Source organism: Alosa pseudoharengus, unplaced genomic scaffold, assembly GCF_046254945.1.
Source record: "Alosa pseudoharengus isolate Yale_2024_CS ecotype anadromous, Long Island Sound unplaced genomic scaffold, YU_APseudo_1.1 YU_APseudo_1.1_scf_2, whole genome shotgun sequence".
Lineage (NCBI taxonomy): Eukaryota > Metazoa > Chordata > Actinopteri > Clupeiformes > Clupeidae > Alosa > Alosa pseudoharengus.
In genome coordinates this window covers 31,360,956-31,380,567 of record NW_027468663.1, presented here as the reverse complement: position 1 = coordinate 31,380,567, position 19,612 = coordinate 31,360,956, and the positions used below count along the sequence as shown (strand labels likewise).

The following is a 19,612-nucleotide window of genomic DNA, read 5'->3' as shown; positions in this document are numbered from 1 at the left end:
GATAAGTGCTGTGGACCAGACGCGAGGAAAAGAAAGAAGACAAAAACACACAGGATTGTGCAGAAAGTAAACATGTGTTTTACATTATCCGTATGTCAGACATCTTGAAAAAAGTTTGATATGTGGAGATTTTGTTATTTCTATTGTGTTGGAGTTCAGTGTTGAGTATTCATATTCTGTTGGCAGCTTTGATGGGAAAAGTGGACTATCTGGCAGTTGTTTTATTTTCAGATTGCTTTATTGTGGTAATGGTGGTGTAAAAAAACTTCAATTTGATGAAAGGCAGTCCTTAAGCCTCTGAATGTGGACTTCTTTTGGGCATTTTTAATCAAACATTTAAGGGGAAACTTATCAACAGGGATAAGAGGGGCATTAGTGGAGAGTCCACGTGGTTAGAGAAAAGTAAGCTATCTATTTATATTTTACAAGCAACCTACAGACTTTTGTTAACCATATATGGTTTCATGATAGTTATAATTAATCATATTAATGAAATGCGTCCGGTGGTGATAGTCTACTCCCCCTCCAAAAGATTGGTCTGGCTTGGAATAGGACGATAAGACACCAAACTGGATCTGCTGACAATGGTAACTGACAACATTTCTTTCGAGAGTCACCTGATGAACAATTTTCTTTAGATATGTCTGCATCAACTAGAAAGCTTTTAGACCACGTGAGTGGAATGTGTAATGACGGTGTCCCGACACAGCACGGGCGGCTGTGCTCTGCCTGGCATTCAAGCGTAGTTACATGGAGATAGCACGCACCGCAGCAATTTTCTAGGAATGGATGTATGTGGAGAAATCTGAATGTAACCACTTCTCACATTTTCTTATTTTCTTTCTTTTTTTCTTTTTTTCGTTGCCCATTTTTTCTGTCTGGACTACATCTCCATGGCTTGGCCGTGCATTAGTAGAGTGTGCTGTTTGGCTCGGTTCTGGAACCAGTTTGATAAATCTGATCTCTCCGTTCCGCTAACGATTCAGAACTATTCTGACATCGCAGACCAAGAGGTTCGGTCTGTAACTAAACAAGTACTGACTGACAGGGCTCCCAGAAACGACTATGTGACACCGGATCACAGAGATTCGCCCACGGTACCGGATGGTGGTGGGAACCGGAGATCATGTCGTGGACGCACAGAACCGAGCTTCAAACCCCGAGAGGATTACCAACCTCCCTGTATACCTTTTCCAAGTGTCACTCAGTACAAGCAGGACTACAAACCCTGGCCCATTCCGAAAAAGGATAATTTCCCCTGGATTAGCAACGGGAGTAAGGGGGGCACCCTTAAGGAGAGCCCCATTAACAATCATTCCCACACAAATCACCCAAGAGTGGAGAGAGAGGAGCGGAACCGGCAGAAATGGGGCGAACCGACCGTGGGAACTACTAAGACAAGCTCGTACAGGTATGGATTTGGGTGCTGTCCATTCAGCACCCTTTATACACGGTGTGGTGATTGTGCGCAAAACTGTTGCAAGCTGTTGCCCGTAGATGCTGAAGTGGGTGAGACAGATGCGATGTGCTTAAAGGAAGTGTATAAGTGTATCTGCAGGAGTTACATAAACAGCGCAGCGTTTTTACACACGACGACTTGAGTGTGATAGTGTGGGCAGCGGTACTTTCTTTTACAATCCTACTTGGCTATAATATGCGCTTTGTTTATAAACTATAATACCCCAATCCATAGTCCTGGCAAGAGTTTATATTTGGGATGTAATCACGAAAAATAAGAAGAGCTTGAGTTATAGAGCTTATTCTGTAATATCATACTGCTGTTAAGTAGAGACCTGAAACACAGGACTCCATGTTCTCACATAAGCACCAGTGCCATTTTTAAAGAGGTCGTTAAAGGAGCGAACTGGAACTGCATTAATGCGAATAATGTTGAATAATTGATCTAGTGATGGACTGAAATGTATTGGAAGCGCATCATAAAGCGCTGACATTCCCTAAGGCCTGTATCACACACACACACACACACACACACACACGTGTATAAAAACAATCCTCCAACTCCCATCAAACCTGATATAATTTTCTCGTTAACGGAAGCTCACCGGGCCCGGCTCGGTCCCGACGCACGCCATTACTCTTCTGTCTGGTTGATGTCCGATTATTGCTCTTTACACGCCACCCTGCTCGACTAGAGAGAGAGACGTTTCCATTTCTTCCTCCCTCTCTCTGTTAATTGAAACATTTTCTAGGGCAGCAGAGCTCCCGGATCTCATTATAAAAGTAAGATAATTGTATGCGAAATATAACAGTTATTCTAGTGTGATTATATGTGTTCCAAGAGAAAATGTGTGAGGGAGTTTGTTTCTAGCCAAGGTGCTGGTGTTTTAGATGAAGCAGTGCATGTGTGTGTGGAGAGAGCTTTTTTCGGGGTCTTACAATGTGTCTATTTCAGCTAGGCTATAAGGTTGACCTTGACCACCCCCTGACAGATACTTATGAATATAAGCTGCATTGAGGCAATATCCCACACATTATATGTCCTTACTTGTGTAGTCGCAGGTGCAAAATAATCCTTCCTCCTAAGCCGGCTTTCAGTGACTTTCAGGGACAGAAATCTGCCTTTGATGTGATTTTCTTTCCTGACACATTTTTGTGTCACTGGTTAAGATGTCTTTGAATCCTTGTTTAAAAATCCTTTCAAGTTAGTAACAACAGAGAAGAAAAGCTTTGTTGCTGTGACAGGTACCTGTTGAATCTGTAGTGCAACTCAATAGAATTCAGAACCAAGTCCCCCTGTATAACAATGTCATTCTAATACAAGTCACTTAAGTCCATTCTAAGCACCTCTCTGCTCTATGTGCATATAGTAAACACCATGGTGTACTATTGAGCATACTAAACACCACTGTGGATTACTGTACCTACTATGCACCACTGTGCAAAACTGCGCTTGGCTCTTTCATTAAAGCTGTTTTTGAGTAGGTCGGTGCAAATAACCAAGTTTGATTGAATGGAAGTTTGATTTTTTATGCTTTGATTTGCTTATCAACAGGCAGGAGTACCGCCCTTGGACCGGCGCACGGCCGTCCAGGCCGGCCCAGAGGAGGCCGACGTGCCTGAGCCCGGGCTCAGACGGGCCCGAGCCGCATCATGCCACCAGCTACCAGGCTGCTTTCAGCGGGGGGGAGGTCCAGCGGCAGACAGACAGCCCCCAGCTGGAGCATCCAGGAGCCCAGCCCAGCAGCGGCATCGGCCTGCCCGAGAAGTCCGAGATCCACAGTCCGACAGCCAGCCGGGCGGAGGTATGAGTGGCCTAGAGAGAGAGGAGGTCATCCTGTTCCTTCCTTTTCTCCTCCCCCTCCTCTCTGGTCATATCTTGCCCCAACCATGTACAGCTTTATCATTGTAGTTTAAATGAGTCATATTGATGAGATGAATGAGGGTAGTCTACCCCCCAAATGTATATGCAGATAGCAGAAGTTTGGAGCAGAGAAGACCAAGGCAACAAACTGTATCTGTTGCTTTTTTCTTTCTCTCTCCAATTCTCCTCCTCTCCTCTTTTCTGAGTGTCCATCTTTCCAAAGATGCTGTGAAGGTTCTGCACGGTATCCTTTCAATCATCTTCCTGCCAACTCTTGATGGTTTGAGGCGATATGGAATTCCTGTTTTGAGTACCTTAACGCTGCATTGACTCGTTCCCTCTGGTCTCTAATGAAAGAGAGACACGGACGAGAAGATTCCCCATCATTACCTTCCACATGCTTCCATGAATGTAAATGAGTGCCGGAGACTGAAACATGGAACTTGATTAGGATTAAGGTCTCACTATAAACAGCTGCAGATTGTTTCATGTATGCCAGTGTACTGGTTCAGGGTGACACATTAAAATATGTATACACATTATGCATACTTGTTCTCTGATCTGCCACGTAAACTCCTCTTGACACTTGGGACATGTTCTGACGGCTCGACGTGTATATGCATGTGTGGTGGTCCCAGAGGGCACACATGACTGTGACTGAACCACATTATGGAGGCATGTGTTGTCAATGCAGCTTTGAGGTTGCAGATGAGAGATCAGGAAGGAGCTGTTGTGTTCTGAGTGAGAGTGCCAAGGCCATAAGGAATGGGTTGGCGGCATAGTTTTGTTTAAAAACCATTATCTACTCACCATTAAGATCCACTTTAGTTGAGTTTAGCCAGTGGTCAAAGACAAACCCCTCTTCATGCAAAACTATGTGGAATTAGCTGAATATGATTGGAAAAACTTGGACACTTATGTCTGCATGCTCTTACTGTATGTGTTTAAGACACCGTTAGAATGTGTTTAAGGCACAAGGAACAGTAATGTGTTTAAAGCACAGTTAGAATGTGTTTTTGGCACAGTAAAACACAGTTACTGTTTAAGACACAGTAAGGAAGAGCAATGTGTTTAAAATACAGTTAGAATGCATTTAAGGCACAGTAAATCACAGTTATGATGTGTTTAAGGTACAGTTAGAATATGTTTACAGTTTACAGTTAGAGTAAGGTATCTCGTCCTGCTCTTCATTTTAATCAGGACTTGCTCATCTAATCCTTGTGCTTTAAATTCTGCATTAACGTGTTCAATGATGTCAAGTTGAATGCATAAAAAAGCTTGATGTACAGATACAAGAGGAATTATTATCTGAATCCAAATCCAAAATTGAATAGGATAGAAAGGAGGAAAAGAGGATTACAGAATCTGAATGAATGACCTATGTTTGCCTACAAAAACTCACTAATAGCTTTGATTATTTTTATGTATTGGAGTTAGGATTAGGGTTGGGATCATAATAATGTTAGCAACCCATACGTTTCAATTTAAAGGAGCCGTTTTGCCCATTAAAAGAGGTTATGCCATGTTATGTATATGTTATGTGTGCAGAGATTAGTGTTGTGACACTAGGGTTACAATGTATGCTGCCCTATGTTGCTTGACTAGATTATGGGCCCTGCTCGAGAAGCACCTCTTTGGCAGGGGAAGATGCCCTGTAGGTAGGTCAGTGCCCTGTGAATCCCACAGAGGGGCCATCTGCTTGAAGGGGCAGGAGAAGATGCCCCATCTGTGCCCAGGAGTTTCGCTCTGGCACACTCTCTCACCTCTGATTTCCACGGCTGGCATCCAAGCCTTTAATAGGAGTTCAGTTTTTGCACATCAGATTACAGAGACTTTGAGCGGAGACTGGCACTAAAACAGTGAGATATTTGTCTGGTGGGCATGTGTAATATTTAAGCTGTGAGAGATGGCATGAAAAAGTAGTTCACACCATAGTTCACACCAGTTTTTTTCCCTTTTAAGTTTTTTTTTTTGTATAAGAGATGCGTTAACTGGATGCGCCTGATGAGCTGTATTTCTTGTGAACGGGCCTCAGAAACACAAAAAAGTTTCAGCATGGCTCTAGAGCTGAAAGTTTCTTCTGCCATTTTCTTCAATTCAACATAGCTGAGGGCTCTCTGCACATTGTACACTCATACACATACACACATCGGCTGACATTTGGCAACATGTGCAATGCATGTGTGTATGTAATGTATGTTGACTGCATTGATGCCCATGTGCTGCATTGCAGCCTGTAAGTATCTAAATTCTGCTCTGTGCCATTCCGCATGGTCAGCCAGCTGTGGTGGTCACTGCGTACGGGAGCCCTGTGAAATGGCGTTGGCCGTCCTCTCTGAGGATTTAGTGACAGGCGGGCAGGCACCTCCCTCTCTCACCCCACCCTCCCACTCCCACGAGTGTCAGCTGGACAGGCAGGGCTGCTCTGAGGACTTGACTTATTATAATGATGTTGTTGTTGTTGTTGTTGTTGATGATGATGATGATGATGATGATGAAAATTTACTCTCTTATGTGTGTAGTCATGCTAAAGTTACCACTCTTACACATGGAGCCTTTAGCCAGTGACCAAAATGCTGGCAGCTCTCAGTTGTGATCAATAGAGAGCTGATCTGTGAACATTACACAAAACATTCCAGATCAATATTAAATAATCCAGACTCTTGCACTCTGGCTGAGTCATTATCAATACTCCCTGATGGAGCTCAGAGAATAATGCCTGCACTATAAATGATACCACATTTCAGTGGTATTATTTGAGACAGTGATAGTATTTGCATAGGCATGTGAATTATGCAGCATTATTCAACAGCCTCTGTCATGAATTAATCAAACCTCTGTCAAATGAATCCAGGCTTTATTAGCGTTAATAAATTGCGTGAAATATTGGTGCCCTAATCCCTCCCTCCCTCCCATTAATCTAGTGTGAGCGGTAACACAGCGGTGCACCAGTGTCACAGTTAGCGGTAGCGGTTAGCCATTCCTTCACTGGAGGCTGGAGTGCAGACTGTCAATGAGCAGATGAAATGTCAACATCAGAGTGATCCATGACGTCTTGACTTGGGGGTCTGTGGTGCAGAGAGCAGTAGGGGGCTTGCTTTCTGTGCTCGGGGGTGGCTATTTGCAGCAGGAGCTCAGGCCGTGGAATGAGAGAATGCCGGCTGCTCCTCTTCTCATCCATATTCAGCGCAGGGACGCGCTCGCTCGGCAGCAGCACTTCGGTTTTGGATCACGGGGCCCTGTGCTGATCAGGGATGCTCTACTAGAGCAGGCGGTGAACTGTGTGATGAGGATGAGCTCTATACATGCAGGGTGGGGCTGGGGGGGGGGTTGAAAAGAAGAGATTCCAAACTTCGATGTGGGCTTGATAGTGCTGTAAAGCATTATCTACTCACCATTAAGATCCACTTAATGGATACTTAAATAATCACTTTTTATGATTATGATTTTATTTGGATCCCCATTAGCTGATGCAGAAAACATCAGCTACTCTTCCTGGGGTCCACACACAACATATAACAAACAAGAAACCAACATACAAGACAACAGATATAAAAGCAGGAAAAGAATAGATACTTTTCCTGGGGTCCACACACTACATATAACAAACAAAACATCAACATACAAGACAACAGATACGAAAACAAACAAAAGACAGGAAAAGAATATATAACTAAACCATCAACACACAAAAACAGACAACAACAACAAAAGATAAGATGACAAAAAGGGAAAAGAATAAATGAGTAAACAAAAGTAAAATTCAGTAGTAGGATTCAGTGCAATCAGCCATGAGGTGTCTCTTTACTTGTTTTTTGAACCTAGCTTTATTCTGAATGTTTGATATATGATCTGGAAGGGAGTTCCATTCAACCATTGCTCTACATAGTACTGTGCGTTAGTTAGTTTAGCCAGTGGTCAAAGACAAACACATCCACCCCACATGCAAAATTATGTGAAATTAGTCTCTGAATATGATCGGAAAAACTTGGACACTTATGTCTGCATGCTCTTATGTTTGTGTGTGCTTACTCTGAGACAACCTTTTGACTCATCATCAAACTAGGGTGTGTGAGTGAAGGATGGCTGTATAGTCCTGGTATGTGTGTGTGTGTGTGTGTGTGGTGTGAGTGAGTGAGAGAGACAGAGGTGGGAGATGGTTGAATTGTCTGACTCTGGTGCCATCCGTGTATGTGTGTGTGTAAGAGAGAGAGAGAGAGAGAGAGAGGTGAGCGATGGCTCTATTGTCTGCCTGCAGTGCTGCCTTCCTCTTGCCCTGTTGTGGTGGGGCTGGCTGAGTGGCCAGAGGCCCAGAGCTGTGTGCTGTGTGAGCTCAGGGGTGTGGGGGGTGTGTGGGGTGGTTGTTAGAGAGGCCAGGCGTGGAGGACAGCAAATCAAGGGGCCCGCTCCTCCTCCTCTCACTTGGAAGCATTCCCCTTTCCCACGATAGCCATGAGCTCACACACACACACCGTGCCAGCACAGTGGGTCTGGGAGGGGAGAGATGGCATGAGTGTGTGTGTGTGTGTGTGTGAGAGAGAAAGAGACATGGAGAAAGAGATTAAGAGACTGTGTGTGTGTATATGTGAGAGGTGGAGAGAGTGTGTGTGTATGTGTATGTGTGTGTGTGTGTGTGTGTGTGTATGTGTCTGAGACAGAGATGGAGAGTGAGTGTGTGTGTATGTGTGTCTGAGACAGAGATGGAGAGGTGGAGCAAAGTGAGTAGAGGAGTGCTTAAAAAGAGAGTGGGGTAAGCAACTAAATGATGGATGATTTTCCATTTTCCTCAAGTGTGATGCAATCCCACGACTTGCAGTGTTTTTCAGCGGGAAAGCAATTCCACAGATAGGCAGACCTGCTGAGACACACACACACACACACACACAAATACATACACACACACTTGTCTAAAATCATTTCTCTAAAGCAGCAGTCACTGTTTGCAAACAGGCCACTTCGTGTAAATTAAATCCCCTATTTCTCCTGTGACTTATCAGCTGTTTACTGGAAAAGCAAGAGAGAGAGAATAACAAGAAAAGGAGAGAGAATAACAAGAAAAGGAGTGCTAGAAAGAGAAGATGAGGGAGAGATGATGAGAATAAGTGAGTCAGAGCACAAGAGCATAAGAGACTGAAAGAGAGAGCAAGAGAGAGAGAGAGAGAGAAATAGACTGAGTTGTTATATAGCTCCCATTAATTGTCTCTTATTGTTTTCCAGGACCAGCTGGTGCGGACCAAGCTCTCCCCCAACCCCTCTGCCGTGTTCCAGAGTGGATCCCGCATCTTCAATATCTAATGGTGTGCTCCAGACACACACCCACCACATCCTCACCCCCATCCACACCTGCAATCACAACCCCCATCCACCACCAGGCCCCACACACACACAAAGAGGCTGCTGTAGCGACGCCTCAGGCCGGCCTCCTGCTGCTCCACACGTCCCCGATGTCTCTCCTGCTCTCCGACTACCTAACTAGACCCACCAGAGGACCATGGCACGATGATTTTGTTAATTTGCGGGAAAAAAAAACATCATAAAGTAGACTTGATTTGATGAATACACCTGATTTTCTGCTCCTTCACAAAAGGCATTATAATGAGGCTGGCACAGATGAATACTGTACATGTGAGGTTGGTGGGCTTTAGAGTGCCAGTCAGGTGTGTGTGTGTGGATCAGGACCATGAGGGGGGGCTTTAGAGGCCGGAGGCGAGAGGAATTCACTCCATCAGTTCCACACAATGGGAAATCTATGCAAAGGAGGAAGGGGGGTGGGCGGTGTTGGGGTTGGAAAGTGCGAAGGGGCAAAACATGGCATGTGTGTGATAAAGACGGTGAGGGAGAATAAGTGTGGGAGAGCAGTCATCAAAACACACATACACACACACATTTAGAGATGAGAGACACACGACACAAAATAAATCCCTCCCATCAATCCCTTGCTTTTATGGTCCTAGTCCTGGGGGAAATCAAATATGCATGTTGCGAATATAGTTTGACAAAGCATCTCTGCAGTGTTAGAATACTGATGAACAACATGGCTGCTCAGTAAGCTATTGTGAGTGTTTGTGTGCTTGTTAAGCTGGAATGACTTTTGCTTAACTTTTCTTTGTTTTGGACATATTCTCCATTTGATTCTCAAGGGATGTCTGGATGTGTATGCTTAAAAACATATTGATGCCCCCAATGTTATGCTGTGCTGTCTGCAAGATTTGTATTATCAACAAAAAGATGCCTGGGAATATCTATTTAATTTTTTTAATTCCACCACAAAACTCTTTTCTGACACCTTGGACCAGTTGTTAGATTTTATTTTGTAAATTTGTTGTTGAATAAAAAAAAAGGTTGAAAAGATCATATTAAATATGTTAAAATTAAAACATTAGGTTCTTACATGCGTCTTGTTTTTCTTATTTATTAATTTTAAATTGTAAAGGGTTTATTGCTGCTTTAATGGGCTTTTTGAGCTGTTCTTAATAAGGGACTATTATGTGTTGTGACAAGCTTTGAAAGCCACTCTTGTTCCGTATAAATCCCCATCAGGATTAGTGTCTAGTACTAAATATGAGATCAATCATCTCTTCCTCTCTCTAGAGTAAACTACAGACTTCTGATGACACAGTCTAATTAGACTATCAAACAGCTGTTTGATTCCCTTGCTGTCATACACACTCCCTCATCATTCCATCATACTGTGGGGTGTGGATGGCAGAACTGACACAGCGTTCCCGTCCTGGTTAGGTGAGAACCGTCTCTCCAGGTGGAACAGTGCTAGAAACACAGCTGTGTAGCGTTTGAGTTCCCTGTCAAGGAGGAAAAGCTCACTCACTACCAAACTCCTTTAGGATTAACTAGGAAGGACATTGCTTTTCTGGACGAATGTGCAGAACCTCCAAAATAAAATCTTGTGGAAAACCTTCCCAGATGAGTTGAAGCTGTTATAGTTGGAAAGGGGGGGGGGGGGGGGGGATAATTACAAAATAAAAATGCTAACGGATTTAGAATGGACTAATTGTACTAATATACATATCATTAGCGCCCCACAACAGAGAACAAGTCTCTGCACACAAGAGCACCAGTGCATACACCTCTGCCTGTAGCGTCCAGCTGGGCCCACTCTGATGGAGCAATGAGGACTATAGGGTGAAAAATGATCCGCTGACCAACACACTGGAGAGGTGGGTTAACCATTTTAATACAAGAATATTCATGATCTTTTCTTCTCGATGCACACTGGAAAGTGAAAATACAATGGTGAGATATATTCTACAATACTTACAGACGATTTTGGTCAAACTTTCAGGCAGGTCATCACTCATTAACCATGAACATGCAACAAGCATGTGTGTAACCCACCCCCACAAAACACACACTCACAGATCCAGACCCTTTCAAAACCAGCTCTCATACAAAGGCATACGCAATCAGCAGAACAGACAGAGACAACAGCCAAATGTTTATGCCACATAGCACAGGCAAAAACACATACACTTACTGTAAGTGACATACACACCACATCCATGTTGCTGGTCGTATGGATCCAACCAGGCCAAACAGAAACTGAGTCCACTTAAAAACTGCCCTCTAATCTGCTTCAGAGCTATGCCAGTTTACACCCACAACATATATTAAGACTACTGCAAACCGGCTTACAGGTTGGTCAGTGACGACAAAGCTATTCATGAGTCATGTCATAAAAAGGCCCAGACTGTAAAAAGAAAGATGATGGCTGATTAAAGTTAGAAAACAACCTGCAATGTGAGAATTCTCTTTTCATCCTTCTGTACCAGACACCAGCGACAGTGTTCCATCACTGGTCTCACAACTCGACTTGTCAGGACAGGGAGCTAAATTTGCACAAAACTGCAGCCGTGGCAGCTCTGCACCCAAGCACTCAGTCATCAATATTTGATGCCATGATGCACCTGTGAGAGGTGGAGCTGCAGAGACATGATTCTCTCAAACAGCATAATTCATGTTGGTGAATGTCGGGAGAGGGTTCCCTTCTTATGGTAACTTTAGGAGTTAAAAAAGAAATCACAAGAAATTATTTCAGATGAAAACTAGACCGGTGGCGGGATGCAAAAAGGCTGCATCGGTCGCTTTGATTGATTTCAAAAACAAGCTTTAACATTCACTTTTTGAGGAATTCATATCAATCTTTGAAGTACATTTAAAGAAGCTCAAGACATCGACTAAAGCCATTCAGAAACATATTACGTAGTTATCAGAAAATGCCAACAATGCTGGATAACAACCATTATTAGACCTAAAACATTAGTATGTGTTGAGAATAATTTAATTCATTCACCACCCTCTGATGCTGGTATAAAAATCTGCCATGGACATAACACATGTTCCATATCCAATACTCTTGCAGGCAACATAATCATCAGGTTTCATAATGTACATATACAGTACACTCTTATGCAAACCTTCCTGCGCAACTGAGGTTATCTGTGTTTGTGGGACCCAGATGATGAGGATCTCCTACAGACTCCAGGGTGCTGCAGAAACTGGGCAGGCCCACGTCTGGCCTGCTTCTGGGCCAGAGGCACTGAACCATCTGTCCATCCGTGGGCTGAGGCTCTGGACTGAATGCCAGGTGCAGGTGCTGCTGTAGCATAGGTTCCCTTCAAGCAGCTGTTTGGTAAAGGTCATCTGACCCGACCTCCAGGCCATGCTGGATGAGCTAGTGATTGGATGCGAGTGGTAAAAGCACTTCACCTGGATGCTGTTTTTACAGGGCCGAGTGACTTCACTAGTCTTAGAATACACGCGCACGCACACACACACACGCACAACCTGGAGATTTAAGGCCATATGTGCGCGCACGCACGCACACGCACACACACACGCACACGCACACGCACACACGGACACGGACACACAAACAGAGGATCATGTGCTTCACACTCCCTTGTTGAGAGTGTGATAATGTTAAACACTCATAGAATAGCCCAATCAATGCCCACTGACTCTCAGCAACTCTGCCTATATATCCACATGCATTTTATAGCGTCAGTATATGGTCACAGCCCCCCCCCAAAGTCTTGACTTGACATCAGTATTACACATAACAGTATGGCAGTAAACTGCCTGGTGAAGCCTTCAGAATGATCACCCACAGTAAATAAACACCCCCCCCACACACAGCTTCTCTTGTAACAACTAATATTTGCTTGGGGTTCACTGTGGTCGTTTGCCCTCTTAAATACAGCCAACCCCAGACTGGTTTAATGCTCGACGGGCGGGTCCAAGGCTCAGGTGCCATGGCGACGATTCTGGTTGTTCTCTGGAGCTCCGGAAGGACGCGTGTGGTTGGTTTGCCTGCTGGCCTGGCTTGTGCGTGTGTGGCGGCGTTTCCGGCAGCGACGGGCCTCAGTCCGCGTGGCCATTCTCCTTGAGCAGGACGCCCATGTAGCGGTTGGTCAGGAAGTCATAGGCTGGAATGCTGCTAACTGATTGGTGCACGTTCATGACTGACACCTCGCGAGGCGCCCTGGATTAGACAGGATGTGGGATAGGGTGGAGTTAGAAGAAGGCAGTGTCAATACACTCAATCAGTTTCAGTTCATTTCAAATTGTACTGTTCATACTGAGCTTAATCAGAGACTTTCTAATGAGGAGACACAGCACTCAAAAAATCCTTCATAGAAATGCATGGGGTTAGTTTATAACACCAATATGGCCGTTGTCTACACATATCCCAACCCTTCCGTGGCAAAACGTCGACATGTGAATACATTGAGCCAATCATGTGGTGTTGTGAATACATTGAGCCAATCATGTGGTGTGTTGTGAACACATCGTGCCAATCATGTGTTGTGATCTCGCCGCTGGAGCAAGGTTGGTGGCATGAAGCCTTGCGCACGCACATTTCTGCCAAAATAGATGCCCGATAAGTGCCCAAAAAGCGTTGCAATATGGCCGCCGAGTGGAGGGACTTGCCTAAAAGGACTTTGGCTTAATTCAGTTGGAACGCCACAACTTAACCTCTGTAGCCATGTTTTTAGAAGTGTCTGAATGTGGAGATAAGAAACCAGCAAAAACTTATGCAAGGGTAAGTCTACTTCTAAACACACACACTGCAAACAGCTCCAGGAGACAACTACTGTGTGTTTTGGTCTGGCATCTGGTAAACAGTGAGCTCGCTAGAGAGACTCACATCTCAGCTGGGTTTTGGTCTCTCTCTCTCTCTCTCTCTCTCTCTCTAAGACAACACAACAATAACAAGTGTTTACTGAGGCTGGCAGGAGACCCTGCAGCCAAGGCTGGATTAGAATCCTTCCTCTGCAGCTTCTGAAGGCTCAGGACAACAATGCGCTTCCTCACTACAGAGTCTTCACCACATTACTTACAGAGCTTGGGACTGGTATCCGCCACGTGTTCATACGTGTGTGTGTGTGTGTGTGTGTGTGTGTGTATCTGCCGTGTGCTTATATGCGTGTGTGTCAGTGTTTGTGTGTGTTTATGTCTTGTGTGTGTATGTGTTTGAAAGGAGTGCTCTGTGTGATGCACATTTGGATACGCGGTTATGTGTGTGTGTGAAATAGATGTGGGCAGAGTCTGTGTGTGTATATGAGTGCATTGTGTTATAGGTGGTTGTAGTGGAGGGGCTGTATGCGTGAATATGTGTGTGAGTGTGTGTGTGTGTGTGTGTGCTGACTCAGACAGCAAAAGCCTCCTCTCCTCCCAACAGGCCTCCACTGTCTGACACCACTGTCTCCAACTTCGCTTCCTCTGCTGTCACACACACACACACACACACACACACACACACACACACACACACACACACACACACACACACACACACACACACACACACACACACACACACACACACAAAGAATATCTAAAGATTTATATATACATCTTTCCATAAGCCTCACTTCCAAACTCACTTTGAGTCCTCCCCTGTCTATTGGGAATGATAGATCACACTCAGGCTCAGACTCAAAGGACAAACACAACTGGCCCGGGGAAAGTGGAGACAACTTAAAGCAGCAAACAGTCCTTCATCATCGTCTGCTTCCAACCTTAACAGCAGGTGACAGAGGAGAGGTGGCGTGATGATGGATGGCTAAACAACAGGAGAGAGGGGAGCATCTCACCTGTTCTGGGGGGCCTTCATGTAGGCGTTGCCCAGGGCTTCTCTTAAGATGTCACTGGCAAACTGCTCTGTGGCCTAAAACCAGACAAGGAGGAAAATGGATTGGCCTGAGGTTGAGATTCAGTAGGACTTTTTTCCCCCTTCAGACTATTTTTACACTATTTCAGACTATTTTCAGTTCCCCCCCCCCCCCCACAGCATTTAAACCAAAGCAGATAAACGCAGTGAAGAGCAAAAGGTAAAAAGTAAAGGAAGGGCATTCAGAGAGTGGCGCTGCGGCCGGAGGAGCAGGGCCTCAGGGTGGCCACTCACCTTGAGGATCATGGCCTCAATCACTGGAGCGAACACGCTCTTCTCCACCTCCACCGGCTGGAAGGTCACACCAATCTACAGAGACGGAGAGAGAGGAGAGAGAGACAGACACAGAGAGAGAGAGAGAGAGAGAGAGAGAGAGAGAGAGAGAGAGAGAAGTTGCAACCACCACCATCAAGTCAAATGGATGCACTCTGCTTAATTTGGGTCAGTCTTCTTCAGTAAACCTATGCCAGGACAGTGATGGGCATGATAATAAAAGAGTCAGTTTAAAGAAAATAACTGGTATCTACTATCTCAGTGATGCCAGGGTTACGGCCCGCGGGCCGGACCCGGCCCGACTGTATGTCACATCCCGCCCGCGGGTGATAAGGGGAGAATATATTTTTCATTTTATTTTAATTTTATTTTTATTTAATTTTCGGTGGAATCAGTCAGTTGGTCTGTTGCTGCTGCTCGCCTCAGCTGCAGCAGCGTGCTGACAGTAGACTAGTAGCTATCGAAATGTTATCAAACTTTGCTCTCCATTCACGATTGACGCTTCCGAGGTCCCAGAGGCGATCCAAATGGAACTGATAAAACTGCAGTGTTGTGCACCGTGGAAGGATTAGCCTATTATGTATCTGTTGCAATCAAATCATTTGATCAATCCTTGCCACCACAGTACCCAATGCTCACGGCCTTTGCAGGTAAAATACTTGTGTAGATGTATGTTTAGGACAACATATTTATGTGAGCAGGCCTTTTCCGTGATGAATATTAATAAATCGAAAGTGCGAAATCGCCTGACGCACGGACATCTGAATGATGTTATGTAGGCTAAATAGTCACTGCCCAGAAACTGTCCCCCGATATGGACAAGCTGGTGAAAGTTAAAAGGTGTCTTTTTGTTTTACTAATTCCTACTGGATATTCAATCACATGGCCTATTGTTGGACTACTTTATTCCTGCGCTTACTTTCTGTGACTCGTTTCCCCTAAAGATGCCAGCTGCAGCAGCAACATTTCTGGAAAGGTACTGGCTTGATGAAATTCATTCTGGACTCTCTATCCGACCACATAAAGACCTCGGGATACTTTGGTTTGGCTTTAGGGACCCTCTACTCACTACCACATAAGTGTAATGTTGTTTGGAACTGTAGAAGAGGTATAAAAATAGCGTTTTGTAGCGGCAAAATGACATGCCCTGGTCACTTCCAGGCTAACGAGTTTTGACTAAAAACGGTAAAATCGAACTTTCTCAAAACATATCCGAATGACATGATTTTGATGTCAACTCAACGTATGTACTCCCAATCATCTGTAAATTGATCTAAAGTGCATTTTACTCGGGATAATTCCTTTAATGCTCCTCCACACCGTCATAGATGTTGGGTTTCGAACTGAGCACTAAAACAAGTTGGATAGGTTGAATACTTGGATAGGCCCTCTCCTCTTTAGCCCATGATTTCCAAAAAGAATGGCAAACTTTGATTGGTCTAACCACAGGACCTTTTTTCATGTTACCTCAGTCCATTTTAAACAAGCTCAGGCCCAGATAAGAGGGTGGTATTTTCTATATCATGTCTCAACACAATTTTAGCTGTTACAATTTTGGCTGCAGTTTTTGAATTGCGTATCAAACTGGGCACATAGACAATGGTTATCAGAGGTTTTCCTGGGGCCATACAATGTCAGGTCTGGAAACAGGTCTGGTGTTGATGCAGTGCCATCTGAGGTCCAAAAGACCACAGCCATCCAATTTGTCTTTCAGCTATTTCCCCTGTTTGCATAGATTTATCTGGATTCTCTGAATGTTTTAATATTATTATGTCCTGTAGATGATGAACTCCCTAAATACGTCACAAATTTCATGTTAAAAAGCATTAAAATTACATTGTTTCATCATTTGTGCACACAGGTTTACACAGAGTGATGAATACCCCTACATCTTTACTTCTAAGAGACCCTGCCTCTCTGGGATGCTCTTTTTCATACCCAATCGTGTTGCCAGTTACCCTAATTAGTTGTGAAACATTCTTTCTTTTGTTTTCTTTATCATTACACAAGTTTTCCATCATTTTGTTACCCCCGTCCCAACTTTTTTTGAAACATGTTGCTGGTATCAAATTCAAAATTAACATATATTTTTCATAGTCAAATTTGTTTTGATATGTTGCCTGTGTTCTTTTTGCAACTAAATATGAGTTTAAGAGATTTGCAGATTATTACATTCTGTTTTTATTCACATTTTACACAACGTCCCAACTTTTTCTGTTTTGGGGTTGTAATTGTAGGGCTCATTGTGAGACTATTTTGGTGCCAATGAAATTTATTTTTGATGTGTAATTCATGAATAATTCACTTCATGAATAATTCACTTCATGAATAATTGCAAATAGCCTACCTATCCATGTGTTTTTCAGTCCGAAAGTTTAATCCAGCCCCCTGAAGTCTTACTTGAAATAATTCTGGTCCCCTGTCCAATTTTACCCTGGCATCCCTGTACTATCTAGACAAAAAGTGTATAAGACAGTCAATATAAAATAAGAAGTAAACGTAAATCTATACATGAAGAGTTTGTGAGGGGAAAAAAAACAAAGTTCCGTTTATACACACAAGGGCCTGTTTCTCTTGCATAGATTGATGGGTTGAGACAGAACTTCAGTGAATATGCCCATTGGGTCACCAGCCCATGGAGTCTACATGAACTGTAACGCCTACAACGCCTGTGTTCCCTCACAGCCTCCCCCTACTCCCACCTGTTGGGCGGCATCCCGGATGAACTGCTGGGCGGGGCCGGGCCCCAGGTGGAAGCTGGGCTCCTGCGGGCCGGCGTGGGGCTCCTGCTTGGGCCGGGCGGCGGTGTCCGAGGCCGACGAGGTGGCGGGCGGGGACAGGCTGAGCACGTCCAGCAGCTCGCCGTCGTCCTCGTCCTCGGGCTCGGTCTTCAGCAGCCGCTGGAGCTGCTCCACCCGCTGGCACAGGTCCTCAGCGTCCAGCAGCGTAGACGGACACTCTGGAGACGAGGAGGGGGGGGGGTAGAGAGAGAGAGGGAGTAGAGGGAGGTAGAGAGAAAGAGGGAGAAGAGGGAGGTAGAAAGAGAGGGAAGAGAGGAAGGTAGAGAGAGAGACAAAAGGAAAGAGAAGAGGGGATAGAGAGAGGGGGAGGAGAGAGAGTTAAAAGCAGGGAGAGGATAAGAGCATAGAGAAAGGGAAAGTGAGAGTGAGGAAGAGTTGAATAGTACAATAGTTCAATACTCCTTTATTAGACTGTCTTAAAAAATAAATGTGCTGGCATACAACATTAAAAACTCCACATAGCAAAAGTGATTAACAGGCACACACACACACACATCACTCCCAGACACATACAGTATATATCGGTATAAATACACACACACACACACTCTTAGCCAAGCACACCCAGCTGAATTACAGTGCAAAAAAGGATTAGTGCTAAAGTGTTCCCTGTGCTGTCCCTCTGTGGCCAGCTGGAGGGAGGGAGGGGAGGAGGGCTGGGCAGCGGCCGGGTCTGCAGTTCAACCGCCGTTCAGCCGCACGGAAAATAAGAGGATTTCATCCAGCACTAACACTCCTGAGCAAGGCTAACAGCATGGGCATGCTGACAGGACAGAGGTGTTCTGCAGGTCACCTACGCACGCGCGCGCACACACGCACACACACACACACACACACACACACACACACACACACACACACACACACACACACACACACACACACGCTACCTTTATCACCTCTCACACACAATCACACAAACTAACAGGTATAGCACCTAAAAAGTATAGCTCAGCATGATACAGGCACAATAAAGGTCAACCCACAGCTTCTCAACAAATAGAAGAAGAACAAATCTGCCTAAAGCCTCATTTAAAGTTCAGTCCAGTACACAGTCCATTCTGGAGCTTCTTCACTTCAGCAAAAAGTCTCCCCCTACTGTTCCAAACCACAGACTTTGATTAAGTCTATATTTTTGCAATGCAATGTTAGAAATGTGAAGTCTTCCAGCTCCCTTCAACAAAATCACTTTTGGTAACAGGTGGCATGTGATTTTGCTTTCCTTGCTGTTTTAACACGACCACAGCAATATGCTAATGCCCTCACTCCCTAAACCTTTTTATCTGCACTGAATGAGAAGTACCTCTCTGCAGGAGTGGACCCCTGAAAAACAGCCGCAAAAGGTCAGCCATATTGAAAAACAATCGCATGGCTTTGGGACCTGCATGTGTTTATTTCTTACAGCCTGTTTGGAATTGTGTTTATCACTGATTACAATTACAGCATCACTCATCGTTACCACCACTCACTCACACCACAAGACACACACACACACACACACACACACACACACACACACACACACACACACACACACCCTCTCTCTCTCTCTCTGAGCAGGTTGTGGAGGCAGGGCAGAGGCTGAGGACCAGCTGTGTTGGCACAGGGCTGAGAGTGGTAGCGGAGTGGGCTGAACAGAGGAGCTCTGTCTTGGGGCAATCGGGTGTGTGTGGGTGTGTGTGTGTGTGTGTGTGTGTAGCTGGGAGCTCAGCATGGCTGGCCCCTCTCACAGGGCCTGGCCGACAACGGGCACAGAATTCATTAACCTGAATGAACACACACATACAGATCATGGTGATGGTAGCCAAATCTACTCAAACACTGACACACACAGACCACTAATCAAGGCTGCTGCGGGCAAGAACCTGCACAGAACACACACACGTGATGTCGCACATGAACACAACTTCACACACACACACACACGAGATGTCGCACATGAACACAACTTCACACACACACACACACACGAGATGTCGCACATGAACACAACTTCACACACACACACACACACACACGAGATGT

General features: G+C 44.8%; 2 protein-coding genes across 2 annotated transcripts in view; one reads left to right on the top strand and one right to left on the bottom strand.

Annotated features, from left to right (window-relative positions):
• The first annotated feature begins 804 nt into the window (after window positions 1–804).
• On the top strand, window positions 805–8,747 carry map6d1 (MAP6 domain containing 1). Its single transcript, XM_076295928.1, has 3 exons — window positions 805–1,411; window positions 3,014–3,263; window positions 8,540–8,747. The coding sequence occupies exons 1-3, from the start codon at window positions 894–896 to the stop codon at window positions 8,615–8,617; spliced, it is 846 nt and encodes a 281-aa protein (XP_076152043.1). The 5' UTR covers window positions 805–893; the 3' UTR covers window positions 8,618–8,747.
• A 1,749-nt stretch (window positions 8,748–10,496) lies between these two features.
• Window positions 10,497–19,612, bottom strand: part of yeats2 (YEATS domain containing 2) — a 58,937-nt gene continuing 49,821 nt past the window's right edge. The window contains 4 exon segments of the mRNA XM_076294539.1: window positions 10,497–12,821; window positions 14,437–14,510; window positions 14,748–14,822; window positions 17,489–17,745. Of these exon segments, the coding sequence (XP_076150654.1) occupies window positions 12,701–12,821; window positions 14,437–14,510; window positions 14,748–14,822; window positions 17,489–17,745 (527 nt within the window). The 3' untranslated portion in view covers window positions 10,497–12,700.